Raw genomic sequence first — 20,551 nt, forward strand, 5'->3', positions numbered from 1 at the left:
TATCATACAATTATTAGGTCCTGTAGAAGGACGTAGATCTGGGGATTTATTATGATGGAATATAGGCTGAACTGGATGGACAAATGTCTTTTTTCGGCCTTACTAACTATGTTACTATGTTACTATGTTACTATATGATGCTCATTTACCATAGGACCTCGGCATGTTCTTGCAGGATCACATTTGGCACCACTTTCACATGTGTAGCGTATATTGTTCTCACTATCACAATGTTCAGATCCTTTGCATACATTGCGGATTTTGTGAAAGTGACGCTACGTTCAATAATTTATTTAGAGTTAATTAAAAGACATTATTAAACACTACATCACGGCTTTCATCTCCTGTTTTTTTATTTCTGCTTCTCAACAATAGCATAATTGTTTGCGGGCCCGGCTGCTGAGAATGATAAATTATCAGTGATTTGCTGAGATTACAAATCCTGCTATGTCAGATGTAAATGTAATCAGAAGATATTTCTATGCCGTATCTCTCCACATTTATGTATGCTTAGCATGCACTATACCAATTACTTACTTACTGTACTTAACAAGAGATAACGTATCTAGTGGTAAATCTTCCCGGTGGGAGATTACTTATCTAATGAAGAATAAAAATGTACTCTTCTGGCTCACAATGATTAGGTAGTCTTAATTACATTACTGAGAGCATTAAAATCGCCCGTGTCCTGGGAGGTAACAAGTACGTCAAGAAAGATCTGATATTATAACATATTAATGATGACTCCAGCCCCTCAATAACATTCAGTTCATTTCATTTCAACATTGTTGTCAGTGTCATCAGGTATAAACTAAAACTGCCGGCAGTGGTTGGTATGATTACACACTACCTCCATGGTAGCCAACCTGAGAGCCTCTAATCACTTTTTTTCATGTACCTCATGTACATGAAACCTCATGTTTCATGTTCATAGGACACGATCCCAAATAAAATCTCGCATAATTCATATATCCCTCTTTACCACACTTCAATATGAATACAGACCACACTACAGACCTCATGAACAAATACAGACTATAAATCAGACCTTTTATACCAACTCCAGAGCAGACCTCCATTTATGCAGGCCCCAAAACTGACTCAAATCTATAAAGATATCAGACCCCAATCTTTAAGGATCCCAGAACAGAGCCACCCCCACCTATACAGACCCCTGACCAGTCTCCTTTCTATACAAAACTTAGATGTTTAGATCACAATCTGTATAGATCCCAGCCCACATCCCTCATTAATACAGTTTTTACACCTGGCTATAGAAATCAGACCATACACAACGATTTATACAGAACCTAGACCATAGACACCCATCTATATAGACTTCAGAATAGACACACTGTCTATGCAGACCCAAGACCAGACACTCCATCTATAAAGACCCAAGACACCGCACCCCCATCTCCAGACCAGACACCTAATTTACACACACCCCAAACCAGACTTTCCAAGAACCAAGGGCTTAGAATTGCTCCCACCTATTTATATTGCACCCAACCACACCACCATATATAGACAGAGTTCAGACCAATGTCCTCATTTATACAGACCGTAGGATACCTCATCAATATAAATTCTAGACAAGACACATTATCTATTCAGACTCCAGCCCAGACTAGCCAATGATACAAACCTTAGACCAGCCCCACCCCTGTCTACACGGAACCCAGGGCACACAGGCCCATCTATACAGAGCCCAGACCAAACCCCTTATTTATACAGAGCTCAGACTAGAAGCCCTATTTATACACACTCCTGACCAGACTCCATGCCACTTTTAACAAAAGACTCTCCCACCAAAAAACACACAAATGAAAAAACGTACTCAGACCAATCATAGTAATCCAGACCAAGCTGATTGTGACAACCCAGAAGTCAGAGAGCATATTACTACCTCTGAGACAGCTATAATATATCCAAGCCGTGTGCCACCTATAATACAGACATCTTGACATTGGGGCATCTACAATCATTTCTCTTGGAAGATTTAATGTTGGAGCCAAATTTACAATAAACTGAACAATAAAAATGTGTCTCCATACTTTCCATCAATTCTATCACAACGTACTGCACAATGGGGGACAGAAATCTGAAACAAAAATCCACAATGACCCTTATGCTGAGGACAAGTCATCTCAAACTGGGCAACAACCAAATGAGTTTTGATGGTACAGTATCTGATTTCCTGCGTCTTATAACATTATCCCATCTTTCACTATATGATACAATCAGTAGATATCATTTACTTTCACAATATTGTGTCTGCCTCTAGTTTTCTGGTTTAGGGTACATAAAACGCATGAATTACTTATGGTTTCTCAAAGGCCAGCATATGCTAAGCTATTACTTTACAGCAAATCATCTCATATTACTAGCATCAGCTGTTCATAAAGCAAAGCTCATCTCAGAGACTGACAATATTGCGCTAAAAACCCCAGACAGTCAATTCTCCCTCGATACAAAGCCATAATATAGTCTGAGGATGTAAACATTTGTTCCAGCAATTCAATTTCCTGGAAGTCTGGCTTGTTAAGCTGTCAATCACTGTAATAAAAGAAAGATAATGGCAAATATGGCTCCATTAACCTGGGCTCCGCTTCACAATATAGTTGAAAAGTAAAAAAAAAAAATAATCTTGGGCTTAAAAGTTCTCTTGGACCTAATATTTCCAGAATGTTTTGCCACCCTCGGTATGCTAAGCATTTAACCATAAGTGTCGGTGTGTCACAGTATTTGGTTTGCGGTATATCTTTTTAACTATTAGTAAATGTTTCCCAATTATTGTGCCTATTTAAACAGAGGGCACAGTACGGGAAAATATGAATTTGCACAATATGTTTTTTTTTTCTGGGGTACAGTGGGGTTGTTATTACTCAGAGGACACAAAGGTGGCTATATATTTTACTTTATTTTTGTTTATTAAAGGGAACCTGTCACCCCCAAAATCCAAGGTGAGCTAAGCCCACCGGCATCAGGGGCTTATCTACAGCATTCTGTAATGCTGCAGATAAGCCTCCGATGTATCCTGAAAGTTGAGAAAAAGAGGTTACATTATACTCACCCAGGGTCGGTCCTGATGTGGTTCTGGTCCGATGGGCGACATGGTCCGGTCCGCGACATGGTCCAGTCCGATGGGTGTCATGATCCGGTCCGGGGCCTCCCATCTTCTTATAATAATGTCCTCTTCTTGTCTTCACGCTGCGGCTCCGGTGCAGGTGTACTTTGTCTGCCCTGTTGAGAGCAGAATAAAAGTCCTGCAGTGCTCAGGTGCCGGGAAAGGTCAGAGAGGCCCGGCAGCTGCGCACTGCAGTACTTTGCTCAGATGTCAACCGGGCAGACAAAGTATGCCTGCGCCGGAGCTGCAGCCTGAAGACAAGAAGAGGAAGTCATCATAAGAAGATGGGAGGCCCCCCGGACCACGACGCTCATCAGACCAGAACAGAACCGGGACCGCCCTTGTGTGAGTATAATTAACCTCTTTTTCTCATCTTTCAGGATACATCGGGGGCTTATCTACAGCATTACAGAATGATGTAGATTAGCCCCTGATGCCGGTGGGCTTAGCTCACCTTGGATTTTGGGGTGACAGGTTCCCTTTAAGGAGGCAAATTGTGATGCAAACTTTTTTAGGGGGCACATTTTAGGGGCATAGTTCATATTCATCGGACACATTTGTGGCACATTGTGAGACACATTTTTATTCAAGGAACCAAGTGCGATATTTTTCTTTCTGGGGCCCATTGTAGGACATATATTTATTAATAGGGTATATTGTGTGTTAATTTGTGTACAGGGGTACAGTATATGGCATATTTTTTACACATGGGTACCATGTGGGTTTTATTCATGGGTACAATGTGTGTGATATTTTTTACTGTGGGCTACAGTATGGGAAATATACAGTACAGTACAAAACAGGGCATTTTATTAAAGTTAAATTTATTCATGGGGCCTAGAGTGGGGCACATATTTATTCGTGGGGTACCATTTGGGTGAATATCTTTATTCAGGGGTTGGGTTTTCAGGATTTATTTTCAGCCAGGGGCACAGTGTTGTACATTTTTTATTTAGGCAGCACAGTGTTGTACATTTTTAATTCTGGCAGCACAGTGTTGTACATTTTTTTCTTCAGGCAGCACAGTGTTGTACATTTTTTTCTTCAGGCAGCACAGTGTTGTAAATTTTTTATTCAGGCAACACAGTGTTGTACATTTTTTATTCAGGCAGCACAGCGTTGTACATTTTTTATACAGAGGGCACTTTATGGGAAAATATTTTTAGGGTTGCAGTGTGATGATGCACTGAAAAAGTGAAGAGCAGAAGATATCTGCACTGCAAACTCTGCAGAGATTAGTCGTATGCAGCAGAAGTCGTTATGATGGTCTGATAAGTAATGTGACTCCAATCAGAAAAACCATCACCAGTAAGGTAACTGAATGCAAAATATTTTTTTGCAGCTGCAAACATAGGTTACCTGGACTGAGGGCTGTATCAGATATCCTACACACCCCGCTGTGCAATACCCTATACCCAGAATGAAAATATAGTCTGCAACAATAAGCACATATATTTTAGAAAATGTTATTTTTATCCATTTTTACCATTTTAGCAAGCTGTATGCGTCCTAGTGCTGGTGAAAACATGAATCAGCTTTCACATAATACTTTTGAATGTGACCCATGACAGCATGAACTACAAACTTTGATACTGTTAATTTGATTCCTCAAGCAAACTCCAACTAGAAACAACATGCTGCTTCTTGTAATTAAGTTTACGCGTCATTTCCTGCTCAGCTGCTTGCAGTTATGGCTGTGAAGCAAATAAACTATTAGCAGCTGGATGTGATACTGGCGGAGATGTGCAGTCATTGTAATGTGGGCATGCTGGAATTCTCGCACTCCTCTAATGCAGGAGAAGAATGGTGCTCAGCATTTGGCTTTCATTTAAAAACAGTTTTCCTCTGCATACTTTAATGTAAAATTCTGATTTATATGCGGCCGAGTTGGAAACCGCAGTCTTCCTGTATTGGTTTGATAGGATGCTCACATGTTTAATGTCTTCATCTAAAGATCAACGAGTTTTACTTATAACTGACTTTCCATGCTCTGATATAATGATTAGTATAAAACAATGAAGGGTATTAAAAGTAACGACAGTGCCAAAAATGAAATAAGCCACAGCTGATCAGATCGTTGCTAAGAGTGGTTGGACAATGATCACCAATGCATCTCATTTGACCTCAGTTAGTGTGTGCCCAACCACATGTTCCAGAAGTTCAACATGCCAAAAACCATTCCACTACTCCGCGGATGATTTCATGGATCTCTGGTGCTTTCTTAGTTTCTGCCTATGGCCCAATTACTTTCTATGGATTAGCTCACATGTGCTATCTTTATTTTGTAATTATTAGTAATAATTATTAGCAATTGCTTTAATTATTATTTTTTACTATTATTTAATTCATTTATTCCACAAATCTGAACAAGATGAAAATTGATAAGGCCGTTCCCTGTCTCCACTAGGGTTCAGAATCTAAGTGCCAAATTAACATATTAGAACGTTTTTAGGAATGTGGGAAAAAATGGAATCATACATGAGGAGAAACACTCGACAGACTGCGGTCTGGGTTCGGATAACCACAATAGTGGTATATTTATCCTGACTTTGCTGGTTCTTTCACATCTAAGGCTATATGTTCACACACAGCTTTTGCTGCTTTTTTTCCCAGCTTTTATTTTTGCAGTAGCAGCAGCCAAAACGTGCTGTCTTGGCAGTAAAAACGCTGGTTTCAAAATGCCAATTTTACGTAATTTTTGTAACAATTTTCTAGGTGTCTTTGTAGCGATTTTGGGGGGGGTTCATATTACATGTGTGCTTTGTCTACAGTCCATGTTTATCTTTCCTACTGTGCAGCGTCATAGGAATCTGACGATATCTGACGATTCCTATGACGCTGCACAGTAGGAAAGAGGCGGCGGGAGATGAGGGAGAGACGCAGAGAAGTAATAATAATTTTTATTTATATAGCGTCAACATATTTCGCAGCACTTTACAATTAAGCGGGGACATGTACAAACAATAAATTCGCTACGAATTAAGACACTTTAAACAGTGACATTAGGAGTGAGGTTCCTGCTCGCAAGCTTACAATCTACAAGGAAATGGGGGGACACAATAGTTGAAAAGTGCTTGCTATTTCAGGTCTGCCAATTTTAATAAATAGGGATTTTCATACAAAGCTGCATGATCCGGTCATCAGCCTGTGTGTTAATGTGCAATAGTCAAGTATCAAGTGCAGTTATCATGTGTATGGAGGGTGTGGAGACAGATGAATAGTAGGGTGCAGATTCACATGCAGATAATATTTGGAAGAAGGGAACAGGGCAAAGTTAGTTTACTGAGTAGTTGATGTGGTAGGCTTGTTTGAAGAGATGGGTTTTCAAAGCGCGCTTGAATAGGTCGGGGCTAGGTATCAGGCTGATCGTCTGAGGAAGTGCATTCTAGAGAGTTGGCGCAGCACGAGAGAAGTCTTGGAATCAGAGGTGTGAGGTTCGGATTACAGGGGATGTTAGTCTTAGGTCATTTGTAGAACGGAGGGCACGTGTAGGGCGATAGCCAGAGATGAGAGAGGAGATATAAGGCGGTGCAGAACTGTGGAGAGCTTTGTGTGTGAGAGAGATGAGTTTATACTGGACCCTGTAGCGAATGGGTAGCCAATGTAATGACTGGCACAAGATGGAGGCATCGGTGATGCGGCTGGACAGAAATAGGACTCTGGCTGCAGCATTCAAGATGGATTGGAGAGGAGAAAGTTTGGTAAGAGGGACACCGATCAGAAGAGAGTTGCAGTAGTCCAGACGGGAATGAATAAGAGTGACAGTAAGAGTCTTAGCAGTTTCAACGGTGCAAAAAGGTCGGATTCTGGAGATGTTTTTAAGATGCAGGTGACAAGAGCGAGTGAGTGATCGGATATAGGGAGTAAAGGAAAGTTCGGTGTCGAATATGACCCCAAGACAGCGGGTATGCTGCTTGGGAGTTATGGTTAAACCCTCCAGGGTAATTTCGATGTTGGGTAGAGTGAGGTTAGTAGAAGGGAGAAACACAAGAAGTTCCGTTTTGGAGAGATTTAGTTTCAGGTAGAGGGAGGACATGATGTTAGAGACAGCAGACAGACAATCCTTAGTATTTTGAATTAGGGTAGGGGTGATATCGGGGAAGAAGTGTATAATTGGGTGTCATCAGCATAGAGATGATACTGGAACCCAAATCTTCTGATTGTTTGTCCAATAGGGGCCATGTAAAGAGGGAAGAGGAGGGGGCCTAGGACCGAGCCTTGCGGAACCCCGATAGTAAGGGGACGAGGAGAGGAAGAGGAGCCGGCAAAAGATACAGTGAAGGAGCGGTCACAGAGGTAGGAGGAGAACCAGGAGAGGGCTGTGTCCTTGAGGCCTATAGAGTGGATCATAGTGAGGAGGAGCTGGTGATCCACAGTGTCAAATGCGGCAGAGAGATCCAGGAGAATCAGCAGAGAGCAATGACCTTTGGATTTAGCTGTTATTAGATCATTAGAGACTTCAGTGAGGACAGTTTCAGTGGAGTGTAAAGAGCGGAAACCAGATTGTAAGGGGTCAAGAAGAGAGTTATCCGGGAGATAGCGGATTAGATGGGAGTGGACCAAGCGTTCCAGGAGTTTAGAGATGAAGGAAAGGTTAGAGACAGGTCTGTAGTTAGCAGGGCAGTTCTGGTCCAGGGATGGCTTTTTAAGGGGTAATTATGGCATGTTTAAATGAGGAGGGAAAATTACCTGAAGAAAGAGAGAGGTTAAATATTTTAGTCAGGTGAGTGGTGACCACTGGTGAGAGAGACTGCAGGATATGTGAAGGAATCGGGTCACTGTTGTAGGTTGTAGGCCGAGCAGAAGTGAGGAGCTTGGAAACTTCTTCTTCTGAAACAGGCTCAAAGATCTCTAGTGAGCTTGAGGTGCGGCAGGGAAGGGGATCCAGGCACTGAGGAGATTGCGCTGAGATATTCTGATGGATGTGGTTGATTTTTTCTAAGAAATAAATGGCCAGATCCTCACCACTGAGGTTGGTGATGGGGGCCTGTACTTTAGGTTTCAGGAGGGAGTTTAAGGTTTCAAAAAGTCATTTTGGGCTGTTGGATAGTGAGGTGATGAGGGTGGTGAAGTAGGATTGTTTGGCCAGATAAAGGGCAGAGTTATAGGTTTTGAGCATGAACTTATAGTGGATGAAGTTTTCTGCTAAGAGAGATTTTCTCCACTGCCGCTCTGCACACCTTGAGCAACGCTGAAGAGAGCGTGTTTGCATAGTGTGCCAGGGCTGCCGTTGTCTGTTTCTGGTCTTTCTGCATGTAGAAGGTGCTGATTCATCTAGGGCATTCTTCAGTGTATTATTGAAGTGTGACAATGCTAAGTCTGGACAGGAGAGGGAGGAGATGGGGCTAGAGATGTGTGGAGATTTTCCACAATCTGTTGGGTATTAATGGTACGTGTATTCCGATAAGGGTGGTAAGTGGGGGTGTCCCGGGTGAGGAGACAATTCTTGACAGAGAAGGAAAGAAGGTTGTGGTCCGAGAGCGGGAGAGGGGAGTTAGTAAAGTTGTGCAGCGAGCTGGGACAGGAGAAAACCAGGTCCAGAGTATTCCCGTCCTCATGCGTAGGAGAATTAGTAAACTGTGAGAGGCCGAATGGAGAAGTTAGTGAAAGAAGATGACAGGCAGATTGGGAGAGGGGATCATTGATGGGGATGTTAAAGTCTCCCATGATGAGGGCGGGGATGTCACAGGATAGAAAGTGAGTAAGCCAGGTGGCAAAGTGGTCTAGAAACTGGTGGGAGCAGCCTGGAGGTCGATAGACAACTGCCACTCGCAAGGAGAAGGGCTTATAGAGTCTGATGGCGTGGACTTCAAAGGAAGGAAATGTGAGTGAGGGAACCGGGGGGATGACCTGGAAAGCACATTGTGATGAAAGGATGAAACCAAAACCTCCACCCTGTCTGTTCTTAGGTCTGGTGGTATGTGAAAATTTCAGCCCACCAATCGAGAGTGCGGCAGCTGTGGTGGTGTCTGAATGCTGGATCCAGGTTTCTGTAATAGCCAGAAGGTTAAGGGAATTAGAGAGGAAAAGATCGTGAATGTAAGTTAGTTTGTTACACACAGACCGTGCATTCCAGAGAGGACAGTGGAAAGCGATTTGAGAAGGTATGCACTGAATGTACCGAGCATGCCCAAGATTCCCAGCCCCCCAGTGTGAATAAATCAGAAGAGACTGCGGGGCTGGATCTCAGGCCTCACGTCCACGCAGGCGCAATAAGAAAGACATCATGTGAAGGGACATGAACTAAAAGAGCCACCTTGGCAGAATGAGGCATTAGTGCTGCATAAGGTGGCTCTTTTAGTTGAAAATGCCTGGGGGGGGTGACAGGTTCCCTTTAAAAAGCCCTGCAGTTGTCAAATTCAGTTCAGGAAAAAAATCCCAAGCATGTGCTGGGCATTTCTGAGTCTCATAGCTTTTGTGGGTACTGTAAAAGGCAGTTTTTAATTTGCATAAAAAAAAACAGAAGACAAAAAGCTGCAGAAACGCACCATGTGCACACAGCATAAAAGCTTGGACAATTCTACATAACAGCAGACATGTTTTCTTGCAGTGCCGACTACAAGGGCTTCATGGCTACTTTTAGCCTCATCAAAAGTTTCTGATGTTTCCATGTCGCTTTGTGAGACTTTAGATGGTTCCTATGGATTCTCAAGAGCATAATCAAAATGCAGGACTCTGCAGTATAACAAGTTTTCTGAATCAGTCTATTAATGTTTTTTGCCGATAACCCGCAATTCAGTCCACCCGAACTCTGTGCTGCCGGTAACACTACAGTTGGCGTCCTTCTCCTGCTGTGAGGCTACCGTCTTCAGTGCAGGAATGAGTATAGGACTTCTCATCGTTCGCTCCTGCACTGAACCCGGTAAACCTGGGGTTGTCCGTACCGCAAAATCGCTAATTAAGCTATTTAAAAAAATGAATCACTTACTGAATATTGCAGCATTTTTGAAACTCTGCAGCAAGTCAATTCTTTCAGGGTTTAGCAGCTTTTTTGCATCATTTTTTACAAATTGAAAGTAATGAGAAACTGCAAACACGATGAAAACATAAAACATCAAATAATATTTTTATTGTGGTTTTGCAGAGTTCTTGGTGAATAATTTTATTAGCATGTACTGTAGGCAAATCACACATGTAATCCGCCTTGAAAATGCAGGAAATTGCTGTGATTTATACTGCCAAGCGTATAGCAGCATTTTTCCTGCCAAGTTTTAGCTGTAGATTAAAAAAAACGCCATATATGAACATACCCTAAATCTTCCTTACAGGAAATGTAAAGTTATGTGTTAGAGTTTGTGCTATATTGCCAGCAACGTTTTTGATTTTCCTGCAAGCTGCAGAACTCGGCTTTGGCTCCAGCTAAGTTCACGCTCCCTCTGTCCATAGCACAGTCAGGAGTCAGGTAGCTCAGTCGGTACGGCATCATGCCGGAGAGTTGTTCTCGCTGTCATGTTAGAATTCCTGCCTACCTGGAGTGAACAAAATGGTCACTGGCGATTTTCTTTTCCTGACTAAGCTAGGTTCACATTGCGTTAATGGGTTAACGCTAGCGGACTCCGTTACATGGTGAAATTGTCGCAATTAACGCCATGCAAAGGATCCGTTAGTGCACCCATTGACGGCAATGTGCTAACGGATCTCTAGCGCATCGCTAGCGCATGCCATTTTTGGCACGCGCTAGCGATGTCCCGTTAGTTTCGGACGGACCGCAGATGCTGCTTGCAACGTCCGAGGTCCGTCCCTCGCTAGCGCAGATCGGGTATCTGCGCTAGTGGGATCGCCAAACGCGATCCCTTTTGGGACATTGCGTTAGCGCAATCCGCTAGCATATGCGCTAAACGGATTATCCTAACGCAATGTGAACCTAGCCTAATAATGGCTCGGCACGGCTGACAACCAACATGAATAAAATAAAACACAATGTTCTTATTCACAAAAAGAAAAAATAAGCGTTCAACAGACCACTAAGTACCGTACCCTCTATTCTAGAGATTTCTGTAGCACAAAGACATAATGGCAATGGTTTATTTATCTACAGAAATTTAGGAGGTTGTCCATTACTCTGACAACCCCTTTTGAACACCTATGTCCTTCCCCGTAAAATAACACTTATGGTTTGTTCACACTGCCGTATAACTCGGACGAGTGCTACCCAATGTTTTATCAGGTAGAACATGGACCAATGTTATGCTATGGGGCAGTGATGATCTACTTTTTTTTCTCATGGCGATTATGCATAAGAAAGTCTATGGGTGCGTGTAAAACATCGGATATCATGGGAGTACAGTCTGATTTACACAAACACAAACAATGGAGAAGATGGAGAAATTAAGTTCTCTGTCTTCTCCGCACTTGTGCTGCGATACTCTCATGTGAGAGAATCAGATCACAGTAAGATGACATTCTTCTCAAACTTGGAGCAGAGCGTCATTAATATAATGGGCCCGATTGTCTAGCAGAGAGGATATAAGATTGTGTGACCCCAGGCTTATACTCACCAGGGTCATAACTATGCCAATCAGCACTGGCTTCACTCTACTCTCCTATAAAAGTTAATGCTATCCAAAGGAAGTGTCATAATTTGTCCATAGGAGAGTGAAGCCAGTGCTGACTGGCTGCAGGAGTAGCATGACATAACAATGTCAAGCGATCCTCGAGAGAGCCAGTGCTGTCACCACTGCAGTGCTGGCACCGGAGGTGAATGTAAGGCCATGTTCATATGTTCAGTATTTGGTCAGTATTTTACATCAGAATGTGTAAGCCAAAACCAGGAGTGGAACAATCAGAGGAAAAGTATAATAGAAACACGTCACCACTTCTGTATTTATCACCCACTCCTGGTTTTGGCTTACAAATACTGATGTATAATATTGACCAAATACTGAACGTGTGAAAGTGACCTAAGTGTTGTTATTTTACTGGGGGGAAACATGAGGATTCAGAAGAGGTTGTCCGAGTAGTGGACAACCCCTTTAAGTATCAGGCGATCCAATTCCAACTAATCAACAGTGCCTGTTAGGCCGGGGTCACACTTGTGAGTGTGATGCGAGAAACTCGCACAAGTCTCTCGCATCAATACTCAGCACTGCCGCCGACTCTCGGGAGCGGAGCATTCTGCTGCATAGAAACACATGCAGCCACACACTCCGGTCGCAGGTGTGACCCCGGCTTTAGTTTGTATTGGGTTTTGTTGGAGTTCCATCATAATGGCCGTCATTTTACAGGTGTATTTATTCTTAACGGATTCTATAACAGAGACTCTTAGCATAGCCTCCAATGCAGATGCGAGCACAGACTCTAATTTAAAGATAAAATTACAGGCACCAAAAAGATTTTACTTGATTTACTGCCTGATATGACTCACAGCCACAATCAGCTGCACAAAACAGAAATAAATCACCCTGTGATTACAGAGCTCCGCTACAGTATGGTCCGAGCAGTTAATAGAAATGGGGCAGTAAGGAGACAAATAATCACATTCCTTTCTATCTCCATAGTTTTCCCATAACCATTTACCACACGGAAAAGAGGGCGAGAATATGCAGCAATATTTTCCAACTGAGGTATATATTTAAAATTGTAGATCACCACAGCTAAATGCTTATGATTGTCTCCATTACTTGTATGAGATATATAGAGCTGATTGACAGAAAATATGGTGGTGTGAATCTACTCTTAGTTTGCTAAAAATGCGGATGCTGAAATTTGCCGGCAGAGTGAGCTGGTCATACAGATTAGACAGCTGTCGGCTGAACGATCATTCAACTGACAGCTACGTCACCTGACTCGCCCATATGCAGGATTGGACGGCTGGCAGTGGCTTATAACCCTTCCAATCCTCCTGCCTCCCAACATAATCTGATAGAGGACAGGCGGGAGGCCTCCGTACACATTTAAAGGTCAGTTGACCCCACAGAAATCAATGGGTTTGGACGACTAAAACCATCATGTATCTGGATCTTACCTGGTAGCAGTTAATCAGTGTGAACACAGACTGCTTAGAATTAATTCTGGTGCCTGTTTATGTCTTCAGGGAAGCGGTAGGGCCTATGAGCTTTCTGACTGATTAATTCACAAGTAGAATACTAATGTACAATACTACTATATACTACTCTGAAAGATTTATTGTAATATAATTAACTTGTGACTGAGGGGATGGAGGGAAAAGCAAAGGAGAATGTCATATCTTAGTGCAACTGTGTCTAATGTTCATTATGATTATATTCACATTGCCCAGCAATTATTAGCAGTGAATGCTAAGTACGTAGCAGGCTTATAAAACTTGTTACCTCATTACTGACTTTGGAGCCAGGAAATAAATTATGTGTTAATCTCCTGATCCATGCCCATGCCCCTGGATGTGATGTTTTCTGCTGACATTGAATTACCGTATTACCAATATTCTACCCTTGTCCTCACCAGGACCCCTCAGCCACTGTTACTCCAGCTTTCAATGTCCACAATCGCCAAAACTATTACTTGTATGTCTAATTAAAGTCTTCTTCTAAGCAGTTGGCACTTACTTTTTGAGTTTTCTTATTGTTTTCTCCCTAAATTACCTATGTACTGACAGTACAGTAGGTCTCAAAGATTTTATCATAACCACTAGTGTAAATTAAAACTGAAATAAGCTGAAAATACTGGGGTTCATTCATGGTGAGATATTGAAAGCATACGCTTTCCCCCCAAAAAAGGAATTTTGACTGAAGCACAAAACATACTCGCATGGATCCAGAAAACAGATCTGGAAGTGCAGGATCAACGCTCTGAAGCATTGGTCTTGTTGCTGGCACTAAAATTAATTCTGGGGGGCTATTCGGTAAGGCTCTGTTCACATCTGCAACGGCAGCTCCATGACAAAACCCAACAGGTCTGATTATCAGTTAATAGGGTGAGTTGGGCACCTTTCCTGCCCATTATCGAAGTAATGCATCACATTTTAAGTTCAAACTCAGGTTTGAGCTCAGCCTTAGTGATGGGGAAACATTATGGGTAACATGCCTTCCTTCATAACACTTTTTACAGAGTAAGTAGTTTAAGGTGAAACTGTCATTACAGTTTCTCTATATAAACCATGTCTACCACCTCGCGCGAGTCTCTCGCCTGCATACCTGGTACTACCGCCAGCACTCGGGACCGAAGTGTTCGGCTGCATCGAAATACATGCAGCCGCACACTTCGGTCCCGAGTGCCGGTGGGAGTGCTGGGTATTAAGGCAAGTTTCTTGCAAGTGTGACCCCGGCCTTAAAGTAGATATCCTGTCTAAAGGCTCTGTTGAAACAATGTTTATATCTTCAGTTCAGTGTATATGCCAAGACAAAAATGGTAAACGGATGCCATATCATGGAATCTGTCACCCATAGACATCCACTATTAAGATGTATCTGTTTGACATATAGGCTTTTTTAATGGACACCATTTTATGGAGAAATGCTATCTACTTCATTATTTTAAATTGTTTTTTTTTGCAGTATATTGACTTCCCTGGCTAACACAGACAGCATATTGACTTTCACATCACTTTTGTGAAGTCCATTTATTGTACACATTTGGAAGGCTTAAAATGTGTACGCTAAGGCTATGTGCACACGTTGCGGATGTACTGCAGATCCGCAGCGTTTTTTACCGATGCAGAAACGCTGCAGATCCGCAAGTAACATAGTAACATAGTTAGTAAGGCCGAAAAAAGACATTTGTCCATCCAGTTCAGCCTATATTCCATCATAATAAATCCCCAGATCTACGTCCTTCTACAGAACCTAATAATTGTATGATACAATATTGTTCTGCTCCAGGAAGACATCCAGGCCTCTCTTGAACCCCTCGACTGAGTTCGCCATCACCACCTCCTCGGGCAAGCAATTCCAGATTCTCACTGCCCTAACAGTAAAGAATCCTCTTCTATGTTGGTGGAAAAACCTTCTACAATGTAAATCAATGAAAAAAAATGCTGTGCTAATGGTGCGGAAAATTCCGCACGGAAAAGATGCGGATAAAAAGAAGGAGCATGTTACTTTTTTTTGTGCGGATCGGCAATGTTTTTGTACCTATTCCATTATAGAAATCCACAGGGGTTAAAACGCATGAAATCCTCACAAAATCTGCAGTAAATGGACAGCAAATTCGCCACAAAATCCGCATAAAAAACGCATCAAATCCACACCTGCGTTTTCTGCCAAGAGATGCAGAATCCGCACAAAAAATGCCAGAGGCAAATCCGCAACGTGTGCACATAGCCTAAATGTGTCTATAGGGTGACACTAGTCTAGAGTAGTCTGCAGTATCATTTTGGCCTCCATTAGACTATTATTACCATATGTACACTTTTAGCATGTACAGTTCTGTTCAAAAGTTTTAGGCAGGTGTGGAAAAATGTTGCAAAATAATACTTACAAAAATAAAAGTGTTTTAGCAAATAAAAAAATGTAACGTGGGTGAACAAAAGAGAAATCTAAATTAAATCAATATTTGGTTTTCCCGCCTTTTTTCCTTCAAAATAGCATCAAAGCATTAATTGTAGATACGCTTGCACATATAGTTTTTGATGCAACTCAGCAGGGACATTTTTTCAAACATCTTGGAGAACCCCAGATCTTCTGTGCATGTAGGCTTATACAAATCTTCCGTCTCTTCATATAATCCCAGACAGACTCGATGATGCCAAGGAAGAACATCACTTTCAAGACTGCTTTTTCTTCTTTAGATTGAGTATAGTTATTGATGACATTGGCTGTATGTTTTAAGTGGTTATCCTGCTGCAAAATACTTTGCAGCCAATCAGACGCTTCCATGATTACATCGCACGATGGATAAATATCTGCCTATATTTCTTAGCATAGAGCATAGTAAGAAATGGGCAACGTTGAGGACTGTAGGCGCAATGGTTGGCAAGTGAAGCTTAGTGCAGCAGATGAAAAACACATCTTATTTCCCTTCAAAATTGGAAGGTGTCCAGCAGTGCCATCAGGTCAGAATTGTCAGCAACCAGTGGGATCAGCGAGACTAAGCTACACTTATCTACAGTTTGGAAAAACTTTCCCAAAAGTGGCCTTCATGGAAGCATTGCAGCCAAAAGCCACACCTTTAACATAGAATCAAGGCAAAGTGACTCAACTATGCACAAACACATAGGAATTGAGGTGCAGAAATATGGCAAAAGGTGCTCTTGACTGATCAGTCAAAATGTGAAATATTTGCTCTAACAGAAGGCAGTTTGCTGATTTCTTGGAGAGAGGTATGATAATTAGGATCTGCAGGCACCAGTGAGGCCTGGTGGTATTTTAGCAAAAGACTTCTTAATATGTTCAAGATTAATGGTGTCCTCAATGCACAGAAGTACAGGCAGATACGTATCAATCATGCAATACAATCAGGGGCGTGTCTGATTGCTTTCACATTTATTATTTAGCAGGACAATGACCCCAAACATACAGTCAATGTCATTAAGAACTATCTTCAGCATTAAGAACAAGGATTCCTCGAAGTGATGATATAGGCCCCACAGATCCCTGATCACAAAGTCATTTTTTTTGCTTTGAATTACATGAATAGACAAAAGGATTTGTGCAAGCCTACATCCACAGAAGATCTGTGGTTAGTTCCCAGAGATGTTTGGAACGACCTGCCTGCAGAATTCATTCAAAAACTGTGAGCAAGTGTACCTAAAGAATTAATACTTTCCAGGCAAAGGGTGGTAACACCAAATATTGATTTGATTTCAAAATTTCTCTTGTTCGTTTACTTTGCATTTTTGTTAATTGATAAAAACAAACGATTAACACTTCCATATTTTTTTAAAACATTTTTATCCTGCAAAAGGTTTTCCAAACCTGCCTAAAACGTTTGCACAGTACTGTACATCGGAAGACTTCAGAGCAAACATGCTAAAAGGACATCACAAATGTGATGTAAACAACTTACATATTGAAATCTACTGTACGTTTCTTCCTGGACAGTTACTGTATGATTATGTGTGTTAGTAGAGATTAAGTAGCATAACTCTTGAATCTACAGGTTTGAATGAAGGTGGGCTTTTATGTCCTTTTATTTATCTTTTCCTAGATGTACATTGATCTTACTTAAAGGGTTACTGCAAGATAGAGTATCGAGATATTTTATTTTCAAATTAAATGTTTCCCACCATCTATATTTCATCATCGTTAAAACCTACGCATTCCAGACATATTCCCACAAATATGTCTGAAACGCGTAACAATTTGAAATGCTAAATGCTCCCTGCATCATGCTGCTTCTGGTATGAAGATGGTGAGAAACGTTTAATCAGAAAATGGCTTGATATTCCATTTTTTATGACTGCATGCCACAAGCTACTATACAACTAAACATTCTCTACATTAAATGCACACTCAGCCATTTCAAGCATACATGTCATGGAAGGCACCACATTATCATGTAAGCAATAGTTAATTACCTTTCTGTTTTCTTTATGAGAACCACACGGAACATCTCCTCCTGAGGAATCCTCTCATTGCCTTCAGTGTACTGAACAAATGGGTGCATGGCCACCACTGTGAAGCCCTGCTGGTATAGGTCTTGTAACTTTTCAGGTAGATCACGCAGGGAGGCAATTTGGACAGCTGATGATCCTGATATTTGGACTGCAAATTAAAAGACAGGGACGTCATAAATATTTAGTCATGTACAGATAATAACACTTCCTTCCCTTTTGAAATAACATAATTGTAGCTATTAAAGGGAACCTGTCACCCCCAAAATCGAAGGTGAGCTAAGCCCACCTGCATCAGGGGCTTATCTACAGCATTCTGTAATGCTGTAGATAAGCCCACGATGTATCCTGAAAGATGAGAAAAAGAGGTTAGATTATACTCTCCCAGGGGCGGTCCCGCTCGATGGGCGTCGGGGTCCGGTCCAGGGCCTCCCAGCTTCATAGGATGACATCCTCTTCTTGTCTTCACGCTGCGGCTCCGGTGCAGGCATACTTTGTCTGCCCTGTTGAGGGCAGAGCAAAATACTGCAGTGCGCAGGTGCCAGAAAAGGTCAGAGAGGCCCGGTGCCTGCGCACAGCAGTACTTTGCTCTGCCCTCAACAGGGTCGCAGCAGGACCGCCCCTGGGTGAGTACAATCTAACCTCTTTTTCTCATCTTTCAGGATACATCGGGGGCTTATCTACAGCATTACAGAATGCTGTAGATCAGAGGTGTCAAACTGCATTCCTCAAGGGCTGAAAACAGGTCATGTTTTCAGGATTTCCTTGTACTGCACAGGTGATAATTTAATCACCTACACACATAATGATTACAGCACCTTGTGCAATGCTAAGTAAATCTTGAAAACACGCATGGTTTGCGGCCCTCGAGGAATGCAGTTTGACACCCCTGCTGTAGATAAGCCCCTGATGCCGGTGGGCTTAGCTCACCTTCGACTTTGGGGGTGTCAGGTTCCCTTTAATGGTCAGTGCAATCTTTAAATTGTTTGCATGCACACTGGGCAAACAGCTACAACTTTTGAAATTTTAGGGCAAAAAAGGATGTTTGCATTTTATTTCCTCACAAATGAGGCATTTTTATTTTGCCATTTTTAACCGAAGATCAATTGCAAATTTTTTTTTGCAGTATTGGACTTTTCAGTTAAACAAAATGTTCAATTCAAGTTACATTTTTTTAATGAACTAAAAATAAATAAATATGTTTTTTGCTCATGTTTAGTTGTATTTGTCTATATTTGCCCCCTTTTCACATGTAAAGCACCATGGAATAAATGGCACTATAAAAATATACAATACTATATATATACGGTAAATTGCACATTTTTCTCTTTTTCCCCTCCATTGTGCGATGGTTATTTTGACAAATTGCATGCAAAACTTAAGTGTCAGGAAAATATAGTGTCGGCCTCTTTTTTTTTCTGCCAATCATCGAACCAACGCAGCACAGGGGATAGTTCTGAAGTGCAGTAAGAACACTGCATTGATGACTGCCTTAAAAAAAGAGTATTGGCACCCATAATAATATATTGGGTGGTGGAAATGTCTGCATATTTTTGAAGACCGAGTGTCCAAAAAAAAATTAAAAAGTCATTTGCATTTTTGATCTGAAGCACAAAATCCAACTCAACCATTCAAATCAATAGGGTTAAAGAAAAGACATACAGCACAGGGTTGCGCTCCATTTTTTGACTATTTGATGGGTAAGTGTAACAGAGCGCTGTCAGTGGAAGGATGGCAGCTACATAAAGGGCTTCTATGGATAGGCTTTGCGTCACCCAAGGTTCCCAGGGGAACTCTTCCCTTCACCATTAAAATCCTATACAGAGACCCAGACTTATGCAGGGCACCCTGGGCTGCATCCATGGAGTGGCTGCTGGCTGGTGAAGCAAGCAGACAGAACAGTGAGGTCAATGTCAGGTCTGAACCAAGTTGTCAAGGTCAGGAACAAAATTGAGAGTTAGTCAGTCAAAACACAGGCAAAGGTCAAAGACAGCAATAAAAAGGCTGAGTCAAAGCAGAGAAGAAGGCGTGAACTAGAAAAAGTGTAACCTATAACTGGCAGCCAAAGACTGACTTCTTGTGGATTAAATAGGGAGGAATCTTGACCATGACTCCGAGCAGAGAGCTAATTATACTGACAACCATACTTCCTGTGTAAAACACAGATAAACTGGAAGAAGGACAATGAGTCCCATTTATCCAAATGCTAAACTGAAACAAGCTACTGTGACAATATCTGTAGTATCAGAATGACACCACATAGCCACAAAGGCACATTCACACAATCAGTATTTGGTCAGCATTTCACATCAGCATTTGTAAGCCAAAACCAGGAGTGGAACAATTAGAGGAAAAGTATAATAGAAACATATGCACCACTTCCACATTTATCACCCACTCCTGGTTTTGGCTTATAAACACTAATGTGAAATACTGACCAAATACTGAATGTGTAAATGTAGCTGCAGTGAGAGCGAGTTCACACACAGATATTACAGCAAGAAGAGTTTGGATTTTTTTTTTGTTGAAAAAACGATGTCACACTATAGTAAAGATAAGCACATCGGCCAAAAATGTATGCAAAACGAATCCAGCACACTGATATAAAATAATCACATTTTTCTAACAACCAAAAAGAAACAGATGTCTGAATGATGTCTGATGCTGTGAGTGACAATTGTATTTCACTCCACCGAGTTTTAGACATCCATGTATTTATTTCCCATTGCCTAAATTGTGATACCATATTTCACATCATTGTATCGAGAATGTCATCAATCAGTCCCTGTCTCCAATAGAATTAAAAAGGCAAGTATTCTGTCTCAGGCACGCACAAGGCAAATTTAGTAAAAAGACAATTTACATAGCAGAATGTTTTACTGTATAAGATGGAATCCACAGAATTGAAAAAAACAAAAGTGGGGTAACACAGATTAATGTCAGGGTGGCACAGA

The 20,551-nt window shown here is 41.6% G+C and overlaps 1 protein-coding gene across 1 annotated transcript in view; it reads right to left on the bottom strand.

Moving 5' to 3' along the window:
• RFTN1 (raftlin, lipid raft linker 1) overlaps nt 1-20,551 on the bottom strand; it is a 485,181-nt gene that overhangs the window by 295,535 nt on the left and 169,095 nt on the right. The window contains exon 3 of the mRNA XM_069729954.1: nt 17,562-17,748. Coding sequence (XP_069586055.1) covers nt 17,562-17,748 — 187 coding nt within the window. The remainder of the gene's footprint in view (nt 1-17,561; nt 17,749-20,551) is intronic.

Source organism: Ranitomeya imitator, chromosome 6 (genome assembly GCF_032444005.1).
Source record: "Ranitomeya imitator isolate aRanImi1 chromosome 6, aRanImi1.pri, whole genome shotgun sequence".
NCBI lineage: Eukaryota > Metazoa > Chordata > Amphibia > Anura > Dendrobatidae > Ranitomeya > Ranitomeya imitator.